We start from the raw sequence: 22,469 nt of genomic DNA, 5'->3' as shown, positions 1-22,469 counted from the left end.
GTCAGAGTTCAGAGGCTAAAGGAAATGTGAGGGGAAAAAAAATCTCAAAATAACCCCACTTTGTTTTTGTCCAGTATAGGATGAAATAGAGACAAAATTATTGGCTTTCAGGATTCCGTAGTTTTGAATATAGTTTAACAATCAACAAGTGAAGAGAGTTTTGTAGGTCAATACTCTTCAATATAACTTTGATAATTTTTTTGGCAATATTACAAATTACTCCAAACCACACGACTAAAACAAAACAATTTTATTCTAAAACATCTTATTTCAACTTAAAACTTCTTAAGGTATTGATTCACAATTGATTTACAATCGTTATAATGATTTATAATTCATTAACAAGAGAATACTAAATGAATGTGTAAAAATTACAAAGAATCACACTATGGATAAATATATATATAAAAAGGAACATCTGAATGAAAAAGCAATGAATGCTGCAGATGAAGCCTTCTGTTATAATTTCTTCTTCCATGTAGTGGTTTTGGATAAGAAATGTCATTCTTTTTTCATTATTAAATTACACCATGACAAATAATTAAATAGCTCTTTAACTCTATTCAAACATAGCTTAGATGTACTCAGGTATCATCTCTTTAGCATGACTTCTTTTTTCTTTTTGTTCAACTGACCCACCACTTCTCAAAACATTAGATAAAGAAACTACAGGTTGTAGTGGCCAATATCACTATAAAAGTAAAATGCAGTAAATCAGGTAAAGAATTAAGTAAGGAGTAAGGTATTTAATAAAACATAAAAACCACAGAAAGAAAAAGAAAACTTAGAAGTACACAAAAGAAATTTTTTTAAAGAAAGGAAGGAGAGAAAAAAGAACTTGAGGCTGTTACATGGTTAACACCACATGGTTTTTCAAGTATCCTTTTCTTCGATACTGAAGAAATTATTTCTGGTACAACTGCTACTAGAATATACAAAAATATCCAACACTTTTTGTGAGCTCATATTATATAGAATGTAAACTAAACGTCCTGAAACCAACTTAAAGGACCCTTTAAGATACATATAGTTCTCAATAGTTTGATTCAAGTTTAAATAGAGAAGAAGCTCTCATTTGTATATTTACTACAATTATTTCGACCTTAAACTTTTCATGCTGCTTATTTTCCCCTTGAGCATTTCTGAACAGGACCTTATTGAAAACTTATGTAATGTAGACATATCTATTTCTCCAAAGATATATTAAATATAATTACATTATTATTCACAGTTCACCAGGATCTTGTCTGATTTGATGTGCAAACAGTAGAACTTCCAAGGTGAAGAACAAATTTCTTAGTGGAAGTTAACAGCAGCCCCTTTAGTTCAGTCTGTGTTTGAAAAATGCCCCTGGTTTCCTTCAATCTTATTCATTATGACATTTCTTTTCTGCATGAGCATTGATGATTTTAGTTGCCTTTCACATGAGATGCAACTATGGAGGAAAAGGATTAAATTAAAATTTATCTATTACTTTTGCAATAACCAAAACATCTGCCTTCTGGTAAATGATCCTGACATTTTCTCAGTTGTTTTGCAAAGATCTGCAGTACAAAATTAAGGTGTTCTGGAAGAGTGTCTTGAGGTATAAGTAAGTGTGGCAATATGTCATAGATACATTCCCACATTAGTCTTTTTTCCCCTTCTGCTGTTATAACTGTGATACAGAGAGCATATGCTCCACTTCTCCCTCTTCTGGCTTTAAGTATAATGCCATCTAACATTACATTAACTATGTGTTGATGGCAGCTACTTTCTCCCAAGTCACACTTTTATCTAAATGCCTTGAGGTGAATCAGTAAAAGAAGAAAATCTCAACACTTTCATTTGTAATATCAACCTGGGACTTGCACCTACCTCAAAATTTGCCCTTTTATTTTCAGTCTGCTGTGTTTCTCTCCCCTAGAGGAATACGGTCCCATAGTTGTAGTAACTGTTCACCAACCTGAGGTTCCAGTTCCTAAATGGAAGGAGAAAAAAAGGCTTTTGAGATTGCTAAAAATTTAAATTCTGGCTTATAAAAAAGCAAAGCATTTTATAAAGGCAAACAGAATTGAAGCAATGAGATTCAGTATCATTTTAATAATAATGGGGGGGAAATAGTTTTTTTCCAGAAATATTTTCAAAAGTGCAAGACTCCCATTTATTGCTTTAAAAAAAAACTGCCTGTATGAAAACACTGACGACAATAAAGTCTAAAAGAAGCAAGAAAATCATACCTGGCCATCTCGGCTTATCTGTACTTTCTTATTGTCGTTCCAAGGATTAAGCAGATGATGAGCAAATTGAAAAGGAAGACTTTCCTTCCGGATCCATTCCACCTTGAACACTCCCCCTAAACCAGTGGAGCCCCAGTCCTGACTTTTCTCACGGCCTATCTCAGAAGACATTCGAGCAAAACCCTGTGGAAATTTTAGCGAGATTAAAAAGCTAAGTAAAACTGAGGTATTCATTTTCAGCTTTGTGTTAAAACAATATCTTCTGTATTATAGGTAATCCTTGATTTATAATCACAATTAGGACTGGAACTTCTGTCACAAGGCAATGAGGCAAGAAAGTTGCCCATGATATTGCAACCTTTTTTTGCTATGGTCATTAAACAAATCACTGTATTCATTAAGCAAAACTGGCTTCCCTCATTTACTTTGCTTGTTGGAAGCCACTGGAGTGAAGGTTTAGCAGCCTAATCCAGGCAATACTTTAGGATTGTTTTGCCTTGACATTATATACCATTTAACCCAGGGGTGTCCAAACTTGGCAACTTTAAGACTTGTGGACTTCAACTCCCAGAATTCCCCAGCCAGCAGAGCTGGCTGGGGAATTCTGGGAGTTGAAGTCCACAAGTCTTAAAGTTGCCAAGTTTGGACACCCCTGATTTAAACAAATCATATATTAGTTTTCAGCAGTCCTCCTTATATATGAGCATTTATTTAGAAAAGCAGCCTCCTCTCCCAAAAATAGGTTTATTCCTATAAAATGAAGTTGTGATAAAATCACAACAGTTGTATTTACCACAATGCTATTACTAGTGATGAAAAACACTTCAATTCTATTAAGATTATTTAATTCAAACATTCGTAAAAAGGAAATGAGAATGTTCACAAAAATGTGTTTCTGTGTGCGTATGTGCGCGAAGGGAAACCTTGTCTGAATATATGAAAATTTCACTGCACATGATATAAAATCTACAATGTTACTTTGCATCTGCAGGGAGCACAGGTGATCCTTATTTAATAACCGTTCATTCAAGGACCATTCAAACTTAAGAATGCACCGAACAAATGGTGTTTGCAACCACCCTTTATTCCCATGGTCACACAATTGCCACCTGCAATTTTCTTTGCTGACTCCCTGCAAGCAAATTCAATGTGGAAGCCATCAGAAGTTGGCAAACAGCAACTACATCAGTGGTGGGATTCAAATTTTTTACTGCAGGTTCTATGGGCATGGCTTTGTGGACGTGGCAGGAAGGATGCTGCAAAATCCCCATCCCCTCCCCACTCTCAAAATTTCCGCTACCGGTTCTCCAGAACCTGTCTGAACTGGCTGAATACCACCTCTGAACTACATGACATCCTTGTTTTTACTGATCCATGATGATTCACTTAATGCAGGGGTGTCCAAACTTGGGAACTTTAAGACTTGTGGCCTTCAACTCTCAGAATTCCCCAGCCAGCATGGCTGGCTGGGGAATTCTGGGAGTTAAAGTCCACAAGTCTTAAAGTTCCCAAGTTTGGACACCCCTGACTTAATGGCAGCAACCTGGACTGCCAGAATTTCTGTTGCTAAATGGAATGACATTGCACTTTACTATGTTGCTTAGAGGTGGAAATTCTTGTTCCAATTACTGCCTTTAAGTGAGGATTATCTGTATATCACAAAAGAACGTTTTTTCCCCCCTGAAATTATCAACATGTAAGTAATAGGTAGTGAATTGTTAGTAGTCAATTTGTCCATTTGGAAAGTTCTCACCTGAAAATGTCCTGATCCCTGAACAGAAAATACCAAGTAAACAACGCTACTTTCCCAAAAAGCACGATTCAGTTTCCTCTCATTACTTGGAGTTGTAGACCAAATCCCCTTCTGTTGTGAAATCTCAAGATTCCTTAAATTGCTGCTTTTCATAATAAAGTACCGAATTGGCATATTTGGCCGTGGAGAAGGAGATTTGGAACCCTGCAAAAAAAGTTTTATTTTATAGTGCTTGGGATATATGATTACGGTTTGTAAAAACCTTAAGAACTCAGCAATTTTTTTACCACGTAATTTAAGAGCTGGCAACGAAAAGAATGAGAACCCTGTATGAATGCTGTATGCTCCAAATTAAGTACAAAATCAAATATAACAATCCCACTGACGTTTAACTGGTGACTTTGGAACTTCAGTATAATTGCAGTATAGAATCAATACACTTTGGCCCTTCTGCTATGGTTTGTCATTAAGCTTACCAAAATAGTATGTAAATCTGGAAATAGGTTTTATTTGATCTTATTTGTTTTAAACATTTTATAGTCAAACTATAGCCAAGGTTTCATAATTAAATGAGATGAAAAACTGTTCTTGATTCCTGAGCAAATTCGTATTTTGCCTCCTGGAAAAATGCAAAAATCACAATAGACAGAAATGTGGAATGGATTGTATCATTAAGTCACTATTCCACTTCACTAACCATTTCATTTTAGCCTAATACTTGCTAACACATTGGTTTTTAAAAAAATGTTTTATACCTATAGTAAAGCTTTAGTAGGAGGGTGCAGTTTTACTTAATGGTGGTTAAAAAGAGGCTAGGTCAGTGATGGCGAACCTAGCGAGGCGCTGCTCTGTCAGCTGGCCAGGGCGCATGCGCACACTGGCCAGCTGAGTTCACCCTTTTTTAAAGCCATTTTTCGCCCTCCCCAGGCTCCAGAGGCTTTATAGGAACCTGGGGAGGGCGAAAAGAGCCTCCACTTCCCCCCAGAGGCCCTCCGGAGGCTTCATGAGCTTCCCTGAAGCCTCCGGAGCGCAAAAAACCGGCCCTACGGGCAAACTGGAAATTCGGGAATGGACTTCCTGTTTGCTCGGAGGGTTGTTTTGACTGCTTTGGAGGCTTCAGGGAAGCCGCTTGAAGGTCCCTGAAGCCCTCGGAGCGCTTAAAACGATCCTCCGAGCAAACCGGAAGTGACTTCCCGAATTTCCAGTGACTTCCGGTTTGCTCGGAGGGTCATTTTGAGCGCTCCAAAAACTTCAGGGAAGCCTCTTGAAGGTCCCTGAAGCCTTCGGAGCGCTTAAAACGACCCTCCGAACAAACAGTTACTTCCAGTTTGCTTGGAGGGTCGTTTTGACTGCTTCGGAGGCTTCAGGGAAGCGTCCTGAAGATCCCTGAAGCCTCCAGAGGGCTTCTGGGGGGTGGAGGAGGCTGTTTTCGCCCTCCCCATGCTCCTATAAAGCCTCTGGAGCCTGGGGAGGGCAAAAAAAGCATGCAAAAATGGGGGGGTTGTGTCTGTAGTGTGCGCATGCGCACTGGGTGTCACACATTGTATTATGGGTGCGGCACGCCTGCACACGACCCCCCTGTGCTCCCCCCACTTGTGGCACACGAGCCAAAAGATTCACCATCGCTGGGCTAGGTATTTTGCATAAAATAATTTAAATTAATAATTTATTAATTTAAATAATATTATATCCAGTAATATTAGTCATCAGAAAATACTGTCAGCACTCACATTGTTCATGCTTTATAACAAGATGTTCCTATTCCATCAGTACAATGTGGAAGTGGTCTAGGTAGGATGCAAGGCAAGTCCAGTGAATCCCTATTGAGTGCACTTACCAATCATACTGTAGCCTTTCTGCTTGCACTTCAATCCTCTTTTCAATCCTCTTTTTTTAACTCCTCCATCCAATTTGCCTCCTTTGTATGCACTACTGTTCCTTCAGCTAACTCCATGTTTTTCAAACTTGTGAACTTTAAGATGTGAGGACTTCAAACCAACACCACCCCCAAATTCCACAACCAGCATGCTTAAAGTTGTCAAGTTTGAAAAACTCTTGAGCTAATATGTTGCTTTTCCAGCAACTGAAGATGGTAGCTGTTGCCCACCTTGGCAAACAAACTATTTTCTCCATGCTAGATCAACAAACGAAGTTGTAAGGTAGCACTTGAATAGACAGGGGGGAAAGCTGATAGTCATGCTTTGATGTGACCAGGATTATCTGTCTCCAAAGCTGTAATGAAAGCAACATCCCATCTCTTGATGCTGATGGAATAATTCCTCTTCACTCTCACTGCTTTCTTCCAGCATCATTCCTTTTTCTTTTTGTCACTCAAGAAAAAAAAAGGATCAAGTTGTTTCTCTGGCAAAGTGGTTCAGTGCAATTAGAGCCTTGGAGTACTTCAGACACAGACAGATTTCAGCTCTAACCTGCTCAGAAGTAGGCTAACAGAGTGACCTTTCTGTGAGTTTCCTATATATATAAAACCAGTGTTGAAGCCTTTCTTCACTGCTACCTTGTCACCACTATTATTATAACAAGATAATAGAATGCCTTTTAAACTTGCAAATGTTTTTAATGGAAAATGTATATTTTTGAAGTTATGACTCAGGTTTCTTGATAAAGTACCTGCTGGAATGTTAACACAAAATATTGAAAACCATAGTCTATTCACAATAACATACAGTAGTGCTTAAAAGTTTGTGAATCATTTGGATTTTTAATATTTCTGCATAAAATGATCTAAAACTAGATAAAGAAAACCCGGTGAAACAAATGAATAAAAAACATCATACTTGTTCATCCATTCATTGAGAAAAATTACATTCTTGAGTTGAAACATTTCAAAAAAATGGGCTAAAATTTCTTTGAGCTGATGTGCAGGACTGATCAATAGTTTAGAAAACATTTATCAGTGATTGCTTGCCCAGGGGGTATGCATTACTGAAAAAGGAAAGGTTTACATTTGCTACATAGAAATATGTAGGTTTAGATCATTTCCCCCAATAAATAAATGAACATAAACTGTATGTCTTTTACTCATTTGTTATTGGGTTCTCTTTATACTATTTTAGGACTTGTATAGACATTAGAATAAGTATGTAATGTACATTACAATCAGTGGTGAAATTCAAATTTATTTACCAGTTCTGTGGCCATGGCTTGGTGGGCATGGCAGGGGAAGGATACTGCAAAATCTCCATTCCCACCCCACTCCAGGGGAAGGATACTTCAAAATCCCCACTCTGTCCCCATTCCTGGGGGGAGGATATTACAAAATCTCATTCTCACCCACTCTGGGGCCAGCCAAAGGTGGAATTTGCTGATTCTCCGAACTTCTCAAAATTTCTGCTACCAGTTCTCCAGAACCCATCAGAACCTGCTGAATTTCACCCCTGATTACAATACGTATTAAGACATACGTGCAGAAATATTGAAAACGACCGTTGACTTACCTGAACGGTCCTTCTATGTGCGCTGCGAGGAGAATCCAAGCATGGGTTAACTTTGTCTATTAGCCTAGAGACTGAGTTATGAAATTGTTGACCATGCCTCCTCTGACTGGAAGGGTTCAGTTTTGTACAAAGGCTTAGCTGGACTAAGAGATATAGTTTTTAGTCAGTTCAGATGTAAATGATAAAGTCCGACAAATTCAAGACATGTGTCAATCCCGAATAAGGAACTAGAAATACAAGTCCCTAATTCCCCTGGACCAGCTGAAGCCAGGGCGGGGTGGATTCTCCTCGCAGTGCACATAGAAGGACTGTTCAGGTAAGTCAATGGTCGTTCTCCTGTGCGCTGCTTGGAGAATCCAAGCATGGGACATGCAAAGCAATGAATCTCAAGGGTGGGAATTGGTCGGGGGCCTGAGAAGCTGTTAGGACCCTCTGAAGAACTTGTCGCCCAAATGAGGCCTCTGATTGGATGGCAATGAGGGGGAGGTTTCTGCCCCAGAGTTGTTCCCAGTCGCCAAGCGATCTGCCATTATTGCTGTTAGAAAGTTCACTCAGATAAACCAGCCGAATTGAGAAGCAAAGATTCGTTCTAGCTATCGGGCTTTCGCAATAGACTGCACTATGTTTGGAGAGCATGAGCCATTGAACTGCACCGGATGAATCCTCCTGCGCAATGGCGGCCTGCAATAAGAGGCAGTTAACTCCGCCCTCGGGTGATCTTGTGTCACGCTACTTGGTGGGAAGAATCCGGCAGTCGTTTCTGTTGGCTCTGAATGGCATGAAATTCAAACACTTCCAAAATGGCCACCATTTCAAACTCCGTAGGAGGCAATGGCAGCTCCAATGCCGCTTTCCCTCACAGCGGCAACAGTCGCGGCGGTAGCGGTAGCGCTGGAGGCAGAACGCCGAATGCGCCCTTTAAGCGGATCGCATCTAAACCGGCAAGCCGATCGCACTTGAGCAGGCAAGTCCAGCGGCAAACTATTTCAGCGAAGAGGGGACTGATCGCACTTAATAAGTGGATCGCGCCCACAGTAGCCGACATGCAAGTGGCACACCAGCTCTCAGCTGCGGCGATCAGTAGGCGAGAGCAGTCAATCGTCACCAGTCCCGGCCGATTTAGGCATAAGAGACACCAATATTGCGCTGAGAAACGGCCAGCCGAGGCAATCCGTCGGAACGGAACAGCTTGCCCTTTACAATCTGTAGTCACCTAGAGGAAAAAAGGAGCATGCTACAAGAAAAAAATACTGTTAATAAGAGTTAATTTGTCTACTATCCTAGGGAAAATTATACGTCTCTTCAGGACTGAGTTAAAAAAACTGAACCCTTCCAGTCAGAGGAGGTGTGGTCAACAATTTCATAACTCAATCTCTAGGCCAGTGGTTCTCAACCTGTGGGTCGGGACGCCTTTGGGGATTGAACGACCCTTTCACAGGGGTCACCTAAGACCATCGGAAAACACATATTTTCGATGGCCTTAGGAACTGAGACACCAATTTTATGGTTGGGGGTCACCACAACATGAGGAACTGTATTAAAGGGTCGCGGCATTGGGAAGGTTGAGAACCACTACTCTAGGCTAATGAACAAAGTTAACCCATGCTTGGATTTTCCAAGCAGCGTACAGGAGAATTTAAAAGGGTTCACAAACTTTTAATCATCGCTGTAGACTTATTTTAGTTTGGTGTTTGATTTTAGCCAATGTTCTTCAGTTTGCATTATTTTTTACTAGGATTTCAAAGTACTATATACCTTCCCAGATGATGGAGGAGAAGGGCTGGCACAGGGACTGGGGTAACTGATACTATCTGTAGATTTCACAGATGTTTGGTCTGCCCTGTCATCTGTGCTTCGTTTGGAATGCACAACACCCCTTTCTTTATATTTCAGTGGTTGGTGGAATGCTGGAGATGTAGATTTCATTAAGACTCTGTAAATGAAAAGCAGAATGCAGTGTTTAATAAAAATAAGCTGTAGGTCAAACCAGAGATACTGCAGCTTTAATGTTGTTTCAAAAGGATTCTTGCAGGATTCCTCTTATTTTCAGGTCTATCAGACTAAGCACATTTTATATGCACTTATACAAGACAATCTCAGCATTGTAGTATAGCAAAAATTATGTGACATAACAATACCTGGTATTAGGTAAATAGCTCAGAAGCATAGAAATACTTAACTGTTTCCAAGGTATTTCTGAGATCTGTCATTATGAAGCTAGGTTTAGGATTTGGGAATGGGAAGAAATGAATGTAATACTTACTGTCACCTAATATCATCAGAGCCCATAGTCTGAGATATCCTAAAGGTATCCTTGAGCTTCCTGCAAAGTTACCTTAATTTCCTGGAAAAATAACAATATTAATGCTACTGTAAATGTAAAATTTAAAAGAAGTGTTATAAGAGAAACATTACCTTAATATTGTATTATTTTGCTCTTTGTTTATATCATAGCTTGAAGTTGCTTTGGGAGTATTTCTGAAAGAGAAAAAGAAAAACTAAGTACATTTCAGGTATTATCATGATTGTCATCATTACGACTGCCTACTCCAAAAAAGATTTTGGGCAGATTACACTATCCAAATACACAATTGAAGGTTAAAAGCATGAAACAATACATGAAGCAGGAACTAAACACAACAGTAACAACAAAAACATGGCAGGGGCTCCCCAAATATGCTACTCCCAGGCCATGTAACAGAGCTCTTAAGGGTCTTCTAGAATCCCAGGACAGTAGGCACCAGACGTATCTATGGGGGTTGCCATTTGGGGAAATGACAAAGAAGGCACATTTTCATCACAATACCACAATACTTGAGAGGCCCTGAAGCTCAATCACTGTCAAATGTGCCCTAGTATTTTTAGCAGAAACAACTGGAGAATTGTTTTGAGAGATGTTGTAACCATGTTCAAATTATACTCACATCTTTCATAAAACATTCCTTTATTTCCTATGCATTTGATTTTGAAGTTAAATAGTTTATGTAGTATATGGCTTTTGTTAAAGCTTATGTTATTTTGTGTGGGTGTGTGTGTGTATTATACACACACACACACACACACATACAGTACTGTGCAAAAGTTTTAGGCAGGTGTGAAAAAATGCTGTAAACAAAGAATGCTTTCAGAAATATAGATAATGATTGTTTATTTTTGTCAATTTTCAAAATGCAAAGTGAGCGAACAAAAGAAAAATATAAATCAAATCAATATTTGGTGTTACTACCTTTTGCCTTCAAAACAGCATCCATTCTCATAGGTACACTTGCACAAAGTCAGGGATTTTGTAGGATTATAGTCAGATGTATGATCAACCAATTATACCAAAAAGGTGCTAATGATCATCAATGTCACACGTAGGTTGAAACCCAGTCATGAACTGACGCAGAAATAGCTGTGTAGGAAGCGTAAAACTGGATGAGGAACAGCCAAACTCTGCTACCAAGGTGAGGTTGTGAAAGACAGTTTCATGTCATGGCAAGATTGAGCACAGCAACAAGACACAAGGTAGTTATACTGCATCAACAAGGCCTCTCCCAGACAAAGATTTCAAAGCAGTCTGGGGTTTCAAGATGTGCTGTTCAAGCTCTTTTGAAGAAGCACAAAGAAACGGGCAACGTTGAAGATCGTAGACTCAGTGGTCGGCCAAGGAAATTTAGTGAACAGATGAAAGACACATCAAGCTTATTACCCTTCGAAATCGGAAGATGTCCAGCAGTGCGATCAGCTCAGAACTGGCAGAAACCAGTGGAACCCAGGTACACTCATCTGTACCTGTCCGGAAAAGTCTGGCCAGAAGTGGTCTTCATGCAAGAGTTGCAGCCAAAAAGCCATACCTCCAACGTGGGAACAAGGCCAAGCGACTAAAGTATGCACGAAAACATAGGAACTGGAGTGCAGAAAAATGGCAGCGGGTGCTCTGGACTGATGAGTCAAAATTTGAAATATTTGGCTGTAGCAGAAGGCAGTGTGATCGTCAAAGGGCTGGAGAGCGGTACAATAATGAGTGTCTGCAGGCAACAGTGAAGCATGGTGGAGGTTCCTTGAATGTTTGGGGCTGCATTTCTGCAAATGGAGTTGGAGATTTGGTCAGGATTAATGGTGGTCTCAATGCTGAGAAATACAGGCAGATACATATCCATCATGCAATACCATCAGGAAGGCGTATGATTGACCCCAAATTTATTCTGCAGCAGGACAAGAACCCCAAACATACAGCCAAAGTCATTAAGAACTATCTTCAGCATAAAGAAGAACAAGAAGTACTGGAAGTGATGGCATGGCCTCCAGAGCCCTGATCTCAACATCATCAAGTGTGTCTGGGATTACATGAAGAGACAGAAGGATGTGAGAAAGCCTACATCCACAGAAAATCTGTGATTAGTTCTCCAAGATGTTTGGAACAACCTACCACCCGAGTTCCTTCAAAAACTGTGTGCAAGTGTACCTAAAAGAATTGCTGCTGTTTTGAAGGCAAAGGCTGGTCACGCCAAATATTGATTTAGATTTCTCTTTTGTTCATTCACTGCATTTTGTTCACTTATGAACATAAATGTTTAACACTTCCATTTTTGAAAGCATTCTTTGTTCACAGCATTTTTTCACACCTGCCTAAAACTTTTGCATAGTAGTGTGTGTGTGTGTGTGTGTGTGTGTGTATAAAATACACACACACACAAATAATCTTGATTTGAAAAGATATGTTTGCGATGACGGGTGAGAGGGGTGATCCCATGGGTGCTCCTTCTATCTGTTTGTATCATTGTCCATTATGGATGAAGTATGTGTTGGTTAGGCAGTGGTTGTTCAGGTCCAGGATTTGTTTAGGGGGGTTCTGTTTGTTCTGGATAGCTGCACCCATGCGATCACCCCTCCCACCCACCATCGCAACTTATATATGGAACATTTGGAAACTAACGCCTTAGATAAATCTGAACACAAACCCAAACTTTGGCTTAGATACATTGATGACACTTTCGTGATTTGGCCACACGGGAAAGAAAAACTGGACAACTTCCTCACACATCTCAACAGCCTACATCCCAAAATACAATTCACTATGGAAATAGAAGCAAACAACCAACTTTCCTTTCTGGACGTCCTAATCTACAAAAAACCCAATGGCTCCCTAGGACACACCATCTACCGGAAAAAAACACACACAGCCGCTACTTAAACGCAAAATCCCATCACCATACTGCATAGATAAACTCTGTAGCCAAGACCCTCATCTCCAGAACCAAATGCCTAGCCGACAAAGACCACCTGAAAACTGAATTACACAAACTCACAAATGTATTAATCTCCAATGGATTCCAAAGAAAAACAATTACCAACCTAAGCCAAAGGGAGACACCCCCCAAGAACCGAGACACAGAACTGGACAACAACATCACCCTCCTCCCTTACATCAAAGGCACCACTGATAAAATCAGCAAAATTCTCCACAAGCACAATATCAAGACAGCATTCAGCACTGACCAAAAAATAGCCAACATCTTAAGAAACCCAAAAGACAAGATCCAGCTAGAAAACCAAGGAGTCTACGAAATACATGCAAAGTCTGCCCTGCCACATACATTGGACAAACTAATAGGAGAATAAATGCACACATCGCAGAACACAAGAACGCAGTCAGAAAAAAAGAAAAAATTTCCTCCCTTTTCCAGCACCTTAAAGCAACAGGACATGAAATTGATTTTGAAGGAACCAAATTAATCTCCAAAACAGAATACTTCAACAAGAGAATAATTATGGAAGCTATCGAAATAGAAACACCCCACAACATGAATAAACATGATGATACCTCCCGCCTACCAGACATCTGGAAACCAGCCCTAGTCAACAAATGAACCCCACCCACCACCCAGGTCGTTACAACACAAAAGAACAACGGACACACAACCAGCACCTCAGCCACACGGGATGATACGAAACAGCCAACCAATCTACAAACATCAACTCCATCTACCAATCAGGATGCAACTACACAGCCAATCAAGCCACTTACAGCAACAAAGCCAGCACTCCACACACACCCCACCAAGATTTATAGAAAGACGACAGCTCCGACCATGCCTTACTTGCATAAGCACAAATCTGAAAACACCAGCCTGAAGATCGTGAGATATAATCTTTTCAAATCAAGACTATTAGGTAGAAACCATTTTCAAAATGTTTTAAATTCTATGGATTGAATATGATGTTTCAATGATATCAAACTACCTTAATATTTATGTTGGGAAGATGCCTGTTTTAACACATATGACACATTCGGCTTTTAGCAGGACTCACAGGAAAATATATATAATGAGAGATCTTTTATATATACGTATGCAAACATATCTATTTACATACTGACCTTCCATAAACAGAGAACTAGCAGAATCTTCCCATATAATATAGCTTGTTTTTAAACTGTTAGGAAAATAATTATTTTATATGGTCCTAAGAAAACTATGCACTTTGTCCATATTTTAATTAATGAAAACAAAGCAATAAAAGAAACTTTAGGTAGTAGTTAAATGTCTGTCTGTCCATCCATCCATCTCATTGTGCTGCAAGATAATGCATTTTTTTCACAAGAGTAAGCATCAACCAGATGCCTTAATTCATCTTTTACAAATGACATAAGTTATGTAGCACCAAGAAACATCTTCCTGAAAGAAGGCAAACATATAGTATGAGGTGACCCACTTGCTGAACAGCAAATTTTTTTGGTGATCCTGTCACTTCTAAAAGAAAAAAACTAAAAACTATTTCCCCATTTGTTACTGGGGCTCTAAAAAATGGGTTTCCCCCTGTGTAAAATTTGAGATATTAACCTTTCTGCATTAAAAGCATCATCTGCAAACTCTGATTCTCCTGAGCTTTTTCGACTGGTGTTTGATCTCCAAGAAGATGCTAAGGGAAGTTCTTCAGATGACATAGGTCTTGGTCTTTGCCCAATTCCTGAAGGCTGCTGCAGACCTGCAGATTGTTCTTCAGTGCTCAAAACTGCAATGATTGCTCGTATTGTTGCTTCATCAACTTGAGACCATGGCTTTGAAGGAGCTCTCATACGTCGCAGAAATAAACTATGCCATTTTTGTCTTAACTGCAAGAGGAGGGTAGCAGCCTGTTTAAAAAAAAACAAGCTTTATTTTAGCACACATACCTTTGAGGCTTTTTTGAAACTTGACAATTCAGATACAAATAACTGTATAAACTGAACTTTCTACGTTTTCTACGAAAATTTAAATTAAAATTAAATTAAAATTTCTACTCTCTTTTAAAGCTTTGTATGCCAATGGCCATTGCCACATGGTGTAGCAAAAAATGTCATGTTCATTAAGGATTATTTGAAATTACTGATAACCAATTTTATGGAGTTCATATTTGTGCTGGAAAAATATACTTATATCTAAGTTCTCTACATTGTCCTTTTTAAAAAAAATAAATCCTCAAACCTTTCAGATCTTCTCAAATTTTTCAGCTCTTTATTTCCAAAATAACCCTCCTTTGTTTAGCAATTCCATATAGAGTAACACAGATAAATGCAAGATGCTATAAAAGTTCCATGAATTTACTAAAATATAGTAGTACAGAATTCTTTCTTTCTTTCCCGGATCTACATTTGGAATCCCCAGCTTAGAAGCCTTTAAGCAAACATTCCTCTTGGGGGGGAAAACTGTATAAAGTGTTTTTTTACCTCTGGATCTAATTTGAAATTGAGCCACTCATCTAATTTTAAAGCAGCCAAGTTTGCAGTTGTTCGATCCTCCATTTCACTATCACTGCTATCGTTAGGGACACCATCAACTATATTAGAAAACAAAGATCCTATGTATTAGTCATTTTAAAATAATATTTAAATTAATAATTTGAGATTTTAATGTTTAATCTGTACTAAATACTCCCCAAAGTAAATATTCAATTTCCCTAAAATACAAAGTTATGGAACCATTGTTTTTCCAGGAAAGAGGAAACATGTCTAGAATCTGTATACTATGCAACATGTATATACAATCATATTCATTTACTTAGCAAATTAGTTTACTTAATTAGAACAATTATAATATATTGTATAGAGCTGGGATGGCGAACCGATGGCACGTGTGCCACAGGTGGCACACAGAGCCATTTGTCAGGGCAGGCGAGGTGTTGCCCAGTCAGCTGGCCAGCGCGCATGTGTGCGCTGGCCAGCTGAGTTCAGCCTTTTAGAAAGCCATTTTTCGCCCTCCCCAAGCTCCAGAGGCTTTATAGGAGCCTGGGGAGGGCGAAAAGAGCCTTCCCCTCCCCTGAAGGCCCTCCAGAGGCTTCAGGAGCTTCCCTAAAGCCTCTGGAGCGCAAAAAACCGGCCCTATGGGCAAACAGAAAGTTCGGGAACGGACTTCCAGTTTGCTCGGAGGGTCGGTTTAAGCCCTCCGGAGGCTTCAGGGACCTTCAGGAGGCTTCTCTGAAGCCTCCGGAGGACTAAAAAGGACCCTACGAGCAAACCAGAAATCACTTCCGGTTTGCTCAGAGGGTTGGTTTAAGCTCTCCGGAGGATTCAGGAACCCTCAGGAGGCTTCCCTGAAGCCTCCGGAGTACTAAAAAGGACCCTATGAGCAAACCGGAAGGGTACTTTTTAGTCCTCCGGAGGCTTCAGGGAAGCCTACTGAAGGTCCCTGAAGCCTCCGGAGAGCTTAAACCGACCCTCCAAGCAAACCGGAAATGACTTACGGTTTGCTCGTAGGGTCGCTTTTTGCCCTTCGGAGGCTTCAGGGAAGCCTCCTGAAGGTCCCTGAAGCCTTCGGAGAGCCTCTGGGGAGGTGGGGGGAGGCTGTTTTCGCCCTCCCCAGGCTCCTATAAAGCCTCTGTAGCCTGGGTAGGGTGAAAAAAGCATGGAAAAATGGGGGAGGAGAGCGCCTCTCCTGCACGCATGCGCACTGGGGTGTCACGCATTGCATTATGGGTATGGCACGCCCACGCACAACCCCCCTGCGCTCCCCCTGGGTATGGCACGCAAGCCAAAAAAGGTTACCATCGCTGGTATAGAGACTTATATAACTTTTTAAAGCATATACTGTTAGAAAGTAGCAGAAATTTAGAACTGTATAATTATTATGAAAGATAAGTTAGTTCAATAATATTATAGAAATATTATACTTGCAATCATATTTAATTTTTATACTTATAAATGAAATCAGGACTGTATATGTATAGATTTGCAGACAAATAAATAAATATAAAATTATGATTGTTCATATTGTTATCATGTATGGAGACCAAATTTTAGGATCACAATAAACTCAACTTGCCATGAATTAGACCTAATATGTGAAAACTACTCAATATGTCTAATAATCATAAATCTTAATTTTATTCTGCAATTATTTCCTAATCAATAATAATACAATGTAGCTCTCACTACAGTAGCCCTCGATTTATGCCCAGGCGCTTAGCAATAATTTGAAATTATGACACCTCTCCCCCTCCAAGCAACTTACAACCTAGTTTCTAAGTTACAGCTGCTGCAGTACCCCACCACCACACCCCCGGTCACATTCACAAAATTCAGGCTGATTCGCCCCTATGACTAACTGCAGGGATGCTATAGCAACTTCCCGCTTATTCCCCCAGCCCCCATCTTGCTCAAACTGGGTCCGTTTTCTACCCCACCGACTCCTGCACCATCTTTCCCACCCACACCCATCGTCAATCGCTGACTATCCATTTTTCTTTCACCCAACCCATTAAAAATCATGCTTAGATTTATACTGAATAACACATACAACAAAAATAACTTGTTATCTATGTTTACATTTTGATCCAGTAGTATAAACATTAATTTTCAAGGATTTTTAAAAATATAAATTAAAGGAATATAAATACCCTACCTCGAAAGGAAGAAGGCTCCTGTAAAGCATTACTTGGCAATCTAGCTGATCCACAGAAGAGGGCCACTGTGACTGGAGTCACAACTGAGCAGCACCTGATATTAGCTATTCGGTGGGCTCTTGTCATTTCATCATATATAAGCCAGTCAGTGGGAAGCGCCTGAATAGCTGCTACTTGGCCATTTGCAGGAGGAATCTGTTAGCAATTCAACAAAGTGGTTTGTTTCAGCATAATAAAAGAGGCAATTCAAAAACATTCACTTTAAACTATGTTGCACAAATTAACAAGAAAAGAATTGGGATCACTTAATGTTCTCAAGTTACTAATCTAAGCAGCTGTAGAGTTTTGTTAAAAATTTTAAGCAGCATATTTCCTGTAAGTCGTTTTAGTTTGCTGAAAGCCAAACAATCTATTCTTATTCTAGAACTGAATACCTGACAACAAAAAAATCTGTTAAATATCAAATGTAACAAATCTATGGCTCAAAAAAATGTTAAATATACAGTATATCTGTATATATGCATGTGTGTAGATAAACACAACACTATGCCACATATATTCACTATGTATACAAGATTATATACATAAAATTTATTCATGTAATTCGTAACCTGATATATGTCTTTATTTAATCTTCCATCGACTTAAGCAGATTCAGGCCTGCTTAATTCTTGGATGGGAGACTTTCAAGAAAAACAAAAGCTCTAGACAGGATGGAAAGATGAAAAAAACGGCCCAGAAGAAAATAGTGGTAAACAATTTATGTACTGCTGCTAAGAAAATTCATGAATGTGTCTCTAAAATCACCAAGAGTCCCACTCAATTTAAAAAAGACTTTACCTTTTCACTTGTCCTCTACACAGAAATTAATCAATAGTTGAACTCTTTAATCTCTCTCCAAGCTGTTCAATCAGCAAACTAGTTTTCATTTTTCATATTTAGTTAAATGTTTTAAAGATTGGTAAATTATGTGAGAAATCCTCATGAGAAAAGGTATCCCAAACTCCCCCCCCAAAAAAAAATCTGAATAGCAAGGTATGCAAAACACTTGAAAAAGATGAATCACAAAGTGTACTAGAATGAGCGAAGTGTTAAACTAAGAATACACTTAGTTTGGGCCTCAGTAACTGCTTGAAGGCTATTTCCAATACCTTCTTCCCATGGGCCAGGCCTGCAACCCTAATAATTTTATCTTACCTTTTTATATTGGGGCTGGCTAAGAACAGATGTAGGATGAAAACGGACTTTTTTCTCCTTTGGTCCAGTCAAAACTACATTCTCTCTGTCAACATGAACAATATTTGGATACATTCCAGCTACTAAGGCTCCTTTAACTACAGCCCAATTTTCTGAGTTTGTGTTCACATCCCTTATATCACCACCACCTCTGGCTCTAACAAAACCTGAGAAAGAAACAAATAACTAGTTAATTATTTTTTTAAAAATCAACTCTATTGTTCTTATCTATCAGACTAGATAGTTTCTTAACTCTCACCTTGTTTTTAAGATATATTAATTGTACATTTAGCACAGATGAATTCTACTGAAAAACAGATTTTAGGAGATTTGCTCTCCATTTTATTTGGCCGGTTTGTATTTGTCCTTTTTATATCTTAATATCATATAGATTGTTGAGGTTAGGCAGATATGAAAACTTACATAATTCTGAACCTTCCATAAGACACCTTTTCACCATTAGCAGTTATACAATGGCATTCCTAATCCAATTAGAGATACTTATGAATTGGCTATAAATTGAGAAACTGCAGTCTGGAAATACTGTTCCTTAAAACAGTGAACAAAAAGCAACATCTAAAAGTTTTCCTAACAAATGTTCAGAACATTACACAAAAATGGAATTTATTCCAACCCTCATTTTCCCCTATTTTAATATTTAAAATAACATAAAAATAAGAACTTTTAACTTGAATAGAAGAAACTAGTTTTGAATATGGAAATGAATAATATTTTTGTGGAATATTCTAAGCCACTAGGTAGGCAACACCTCCCCCCCAAACCTAACTGAAATTAGGAAGAGAATGAATCATAGGCAAAATTAAAACAATTAGATACAATAATGATTTGACTTTATTGTATAAATTGCCTTAAATTCTGACATATAGATTTTTTAAAAGAACTATATTTTTATTATTTTCAATGTGACTATTAAATTACCTATAACAACTGATGTCCCTTTATTTTTCTATTAGGAAACTAGAGTAATATGTGTCTCAATACCGAAAACTGCAATGTGGCTTGAATAAATTACAACATCTTATTCTTTCAAATGTACCAGTAAGAAAACTTGTGACTTTATACATATGGAACCAAGAGATGGCTTTCATTATTATTTATGATTATTATGAATATACAGATTTGTACCTGATGCTCTCAGCTGCCCAAGCAACTGTGTTCTCATTCCTATGATAATTTCCATGGTTGCCTGAGAAAGGAAATTCTTCTCACAAAAAGCTCTTTCCCAGCCATCACTTCGTGCTTTCTGCCATGCCTGCCAAATATGTTGGTTTAAAATGCTTAGAACAACAGATTAGATAGATAGATAGATAGATAGATAGATAGACAGACAGACAGACAGACAGACAGACAGACAGACAGACAAGACAAGACAAGACAAGACAAGACAAGACAAGACAAGACAAGACTGACTGCATCTTCAATGGCCTTTCCAAACCTAATCCCTTTCCAGATTACCAAAAATTGATGTATTCCCATCGCTCAAACTTACAATCATAGACAACCAATATCTATACTGCCTCTGCAGGCTCTTTGGACAGAAGATCAAATTAATAAATCCACAATTCAAAAGGCAAAAACCATTACACTGTCTCTGAGGCAACTTATTAGGAGTTGCAGAACTCTTCCAAAATTGTGTTTCCTTGAGGGCAGAAAAATCATAACAGTTGAGAGGGAGAGTTCACCAAAAATCTCTATAGCCGTGATGGCGAACCTATGGCACGCGTGCCACAAGTGGCACACGGAGCCATTTGTAAGGGCACGCGAGGCGCTGCCCTGTCAGCTGGCCAGCGCACATGCGCATGCTGGCCAGCTGAGTTCACCTTTTCAAAAGCTATTTTTCGCCTTCCCCAGGCTCCAGAGGCTTTATAGGAGCCTGGGGAGGGCGAAAAAAGCCTCCCCCGCCCCCCCGGGAGGCTTCAGGCACCGTCCAAGGCTTCCCTGATGCCTTCGGAGCGCTTAAAACGACCCTCCGAGCAACCCGGAACTTCCGGTTTGCTCGGAGGGTCGTTTTAAGCGTTCCGAAGGCTTCAGGGACCGTCCGAGGCTTCCCTGATGCCTTCGGAGCGCTTAAAACGACCCTCCGAGCAACCCGGAAGTCACTTCCGGTTTGCTCGGAGGGTGGTTTTAAGCGCTCCGAAGGCTTCAGGGAAGCCTCCGGACAGTCTCTGAAGCCTTCGGACAGTCCCTGAAGCCTCTGGAGGGCCTCCGGGGGGTCAGGGGAGGCTCTTTTCGCCCTCCCCAGGCTCCTATAAAGCCCCTGGAGCCTGGGGAGGGCAAAAAAATGTAAAAATGGGGGGGGTCGCGCGTTGCATTATGGATGCGGCACACCCGCACTCGACCCCCCTGCGCTCCCCCCACTTGTGGCATGCAAGCCAAAAAAGGTTCGCCATCACTGCTCTATAGTGTTCCTAGAACCACTGAGTACATTTGGAAAATAAAACTGACAGAAGCAATTTCCAACACAGCAACAAAGAGAGCACTTCATTCTTCATTGCTCTTGAATACTTTTCAAATCAAACAATCTTGAGTCCTCCATTAACCTTTTATTACATGCAGCAAATAAACCAAAGGCTAGCTCTATAACAATGCTTTTTTATACACAAGAAGAAATATCCTTTTCCCACAGCATAATCTTTACAATTGTTTTTCTATTATTATTTCAACAAATACGGGATTTTAAAAATATAAAAATAAGATGCATAATTGTATCAAGTTTTAAGGAAAATGTAAAAGTTTCAGCAATTGATTTAACCATATTACAGCATTACAGGAACCAGAACTGCAAGCTGCAGAGGTTCCCACTTTTAACACAGGTTAAAGATGAAAGTCTTGAAAGCGATGAAGAAAAAGCAGAGAATACACATAGAACCAATATAACACTATTGTCTTTTGCCAGCTGGCAACAATGAAAAAAGGGAAACAAATAGCAGATGGCAATCAGAGGCTAGCTGGCAGCAGCGAAAAGGAGGAACTAACAACAACGTAGATTAGATTTTCAAGAGCACTGCTCCAATTATATTATTCCTAAGGTAACTTTTCAAAACAATTTGATCTAGCTAAAATAGCTCATCTGTTTCATATAATCAAACATGAATGGTTAAATGTCCTTTTAGTAAATAAACAAACAATACCTGAAAAGCCCGAAGAAGGGCCATATGGTCACTAAATGTTCCTGCAGTAAATCGTTTTCTACACAGCATGGCTGCACGTTTTTGAGAAGCCTGTGTGGGTAGCACAAAGGGATCCCGATACGCAAGTGTGCAAGCAATTGTCAGAATAGGATCCAGGCACTTCAGAACCACAGCACACAGCACCATTTTCCCAAGATGGGGTTCCACAGGTAAGTCAGCCAGATGATAGCCAAGTTCTGTTAAATCTTCCCAGGTGTCCATAGCATCTATGGTCTATTGAAACAAATTATAAGCAATGTTATAGACGGACATGCATAATCTTAAATATTTTCTGGGCCTTAATTAAAGCTCAAATTCAAGTTAGTTAAAAATTCAGTTTTTTTCATTCTATTTACTCACCTTAAGTATCTGCACAGCATTCCTCACAATTAAAGCAGGAGGTGGCTCTGGAGCTTTCATTAAGAAGTCAGCAATTGGACAATTGATGGGAGCTAGCAATTTTGTATGTAAACAAAGCTCCTATAATGTAAAGATATCTTTTTCAGATCATGACTTCATTTATAGTATAATCTTATATATGTCCACTTAGATGTCAGTGATGGAATAGTGTGCTTATTTTTCTCAATTTATTTTACCCATTGTAGCAACTTCAGCTCTTCTCTGAGGGAGATGAGAGGTTCAGAAATATGAATTATACATAAATAAACAAAGTGCTAAGAAAACTAGTCTAGTTGAAAAAAATATTCCAAAACATTAGATTACAATCTTGCAGTTTCACTTCAATATTTATAAA

General features: G+C 39.3%; 1 protein-coding gene across 2 annotated transcripts in view; it reads right to left on the bottom strand.

The window, feature by feature from the left end:
• Window positions 1-235: 235 nt before the first annotated feature.
• Window positions 236-22,469, bottom strand: part of YTHDC2 (YTH N6-methyladenosine RNA binding protein C2) — a 57,919-nt gene continuing 35,685 nt past the window's right edge. The window contains exons 19-31 of one of the 2 annotated variants that reach the window (XM_081940635.1): window positions 22,076-22,195; window positions 21,677-21,949; window positions 19,671-19,797; window positions 18,486-18,691; window positions 17,288-17,483; window positions 15,118-15,227; window positions 14,252-14,544; window positions 9,843-9,905; window positions 9,183-9,360; window positions 3,973-4,176; window positions 2,220-2,402; window positions 1,858-1,960; window positions 236-1,435 (exon numbers count right to left, since the gene is read on the bottom strand). In XM_081940635.1, coding sequence (XP_081796761.1) covers window positions 1,880-1,960; window positions 2,220-2,402; window positions 3,973-4,176; window positions 9,183-9,360; window positions 9,843-9,905; window positions 14,252-14,544; window positions 15,118-15,227; window positions 17,288-17,483; window positions 18,486-18,691; window positions 19,671-19,797; window positions 21,677-21,949; window positions 22,076-22,195 — 2,034 coding nt within the window. In that variant the 3' untranslated portion in view covers window positions 236-1,435; window positions 1,858-1,879. Of the gene's footprint in view, window positions 1,436-1,857; window positions 1,961-2,219; window positions 2,403-3,972; window positions 4,177-9,182; window positions 9,361-9,690; window positions 9,772-9,842; window positions 9,906-14,251; window positions 14,545-15,117; window positions 15,228-17,287; window positions 17,484-18,485; window positions 18,692-19,670; window positions 19,798-21,676; window positions 21,950-22,075; window positions 22,196-22,469 lie in introns of those variants that run through there. The other variant, XR_014174295.1, reaches the window with a different exon arrangement.

This window comes from Natrix helvetica (genome assembly GCF_964273705.1).
Source record: "Natrix helvetica genome assembly, chromosome: 2".
Classification (NCBI taxonomy): Eukaryota; Metazoa; Chordata; class Lepidosauria; order Squamata; family Natricidae; genus Natrix; species Natrix helvetica.
The sequence above is the reverse complement of the archived record's forward strand: the minus strand, read 5'-3'. Positions and strand labels throughout refer to the sequence as shown.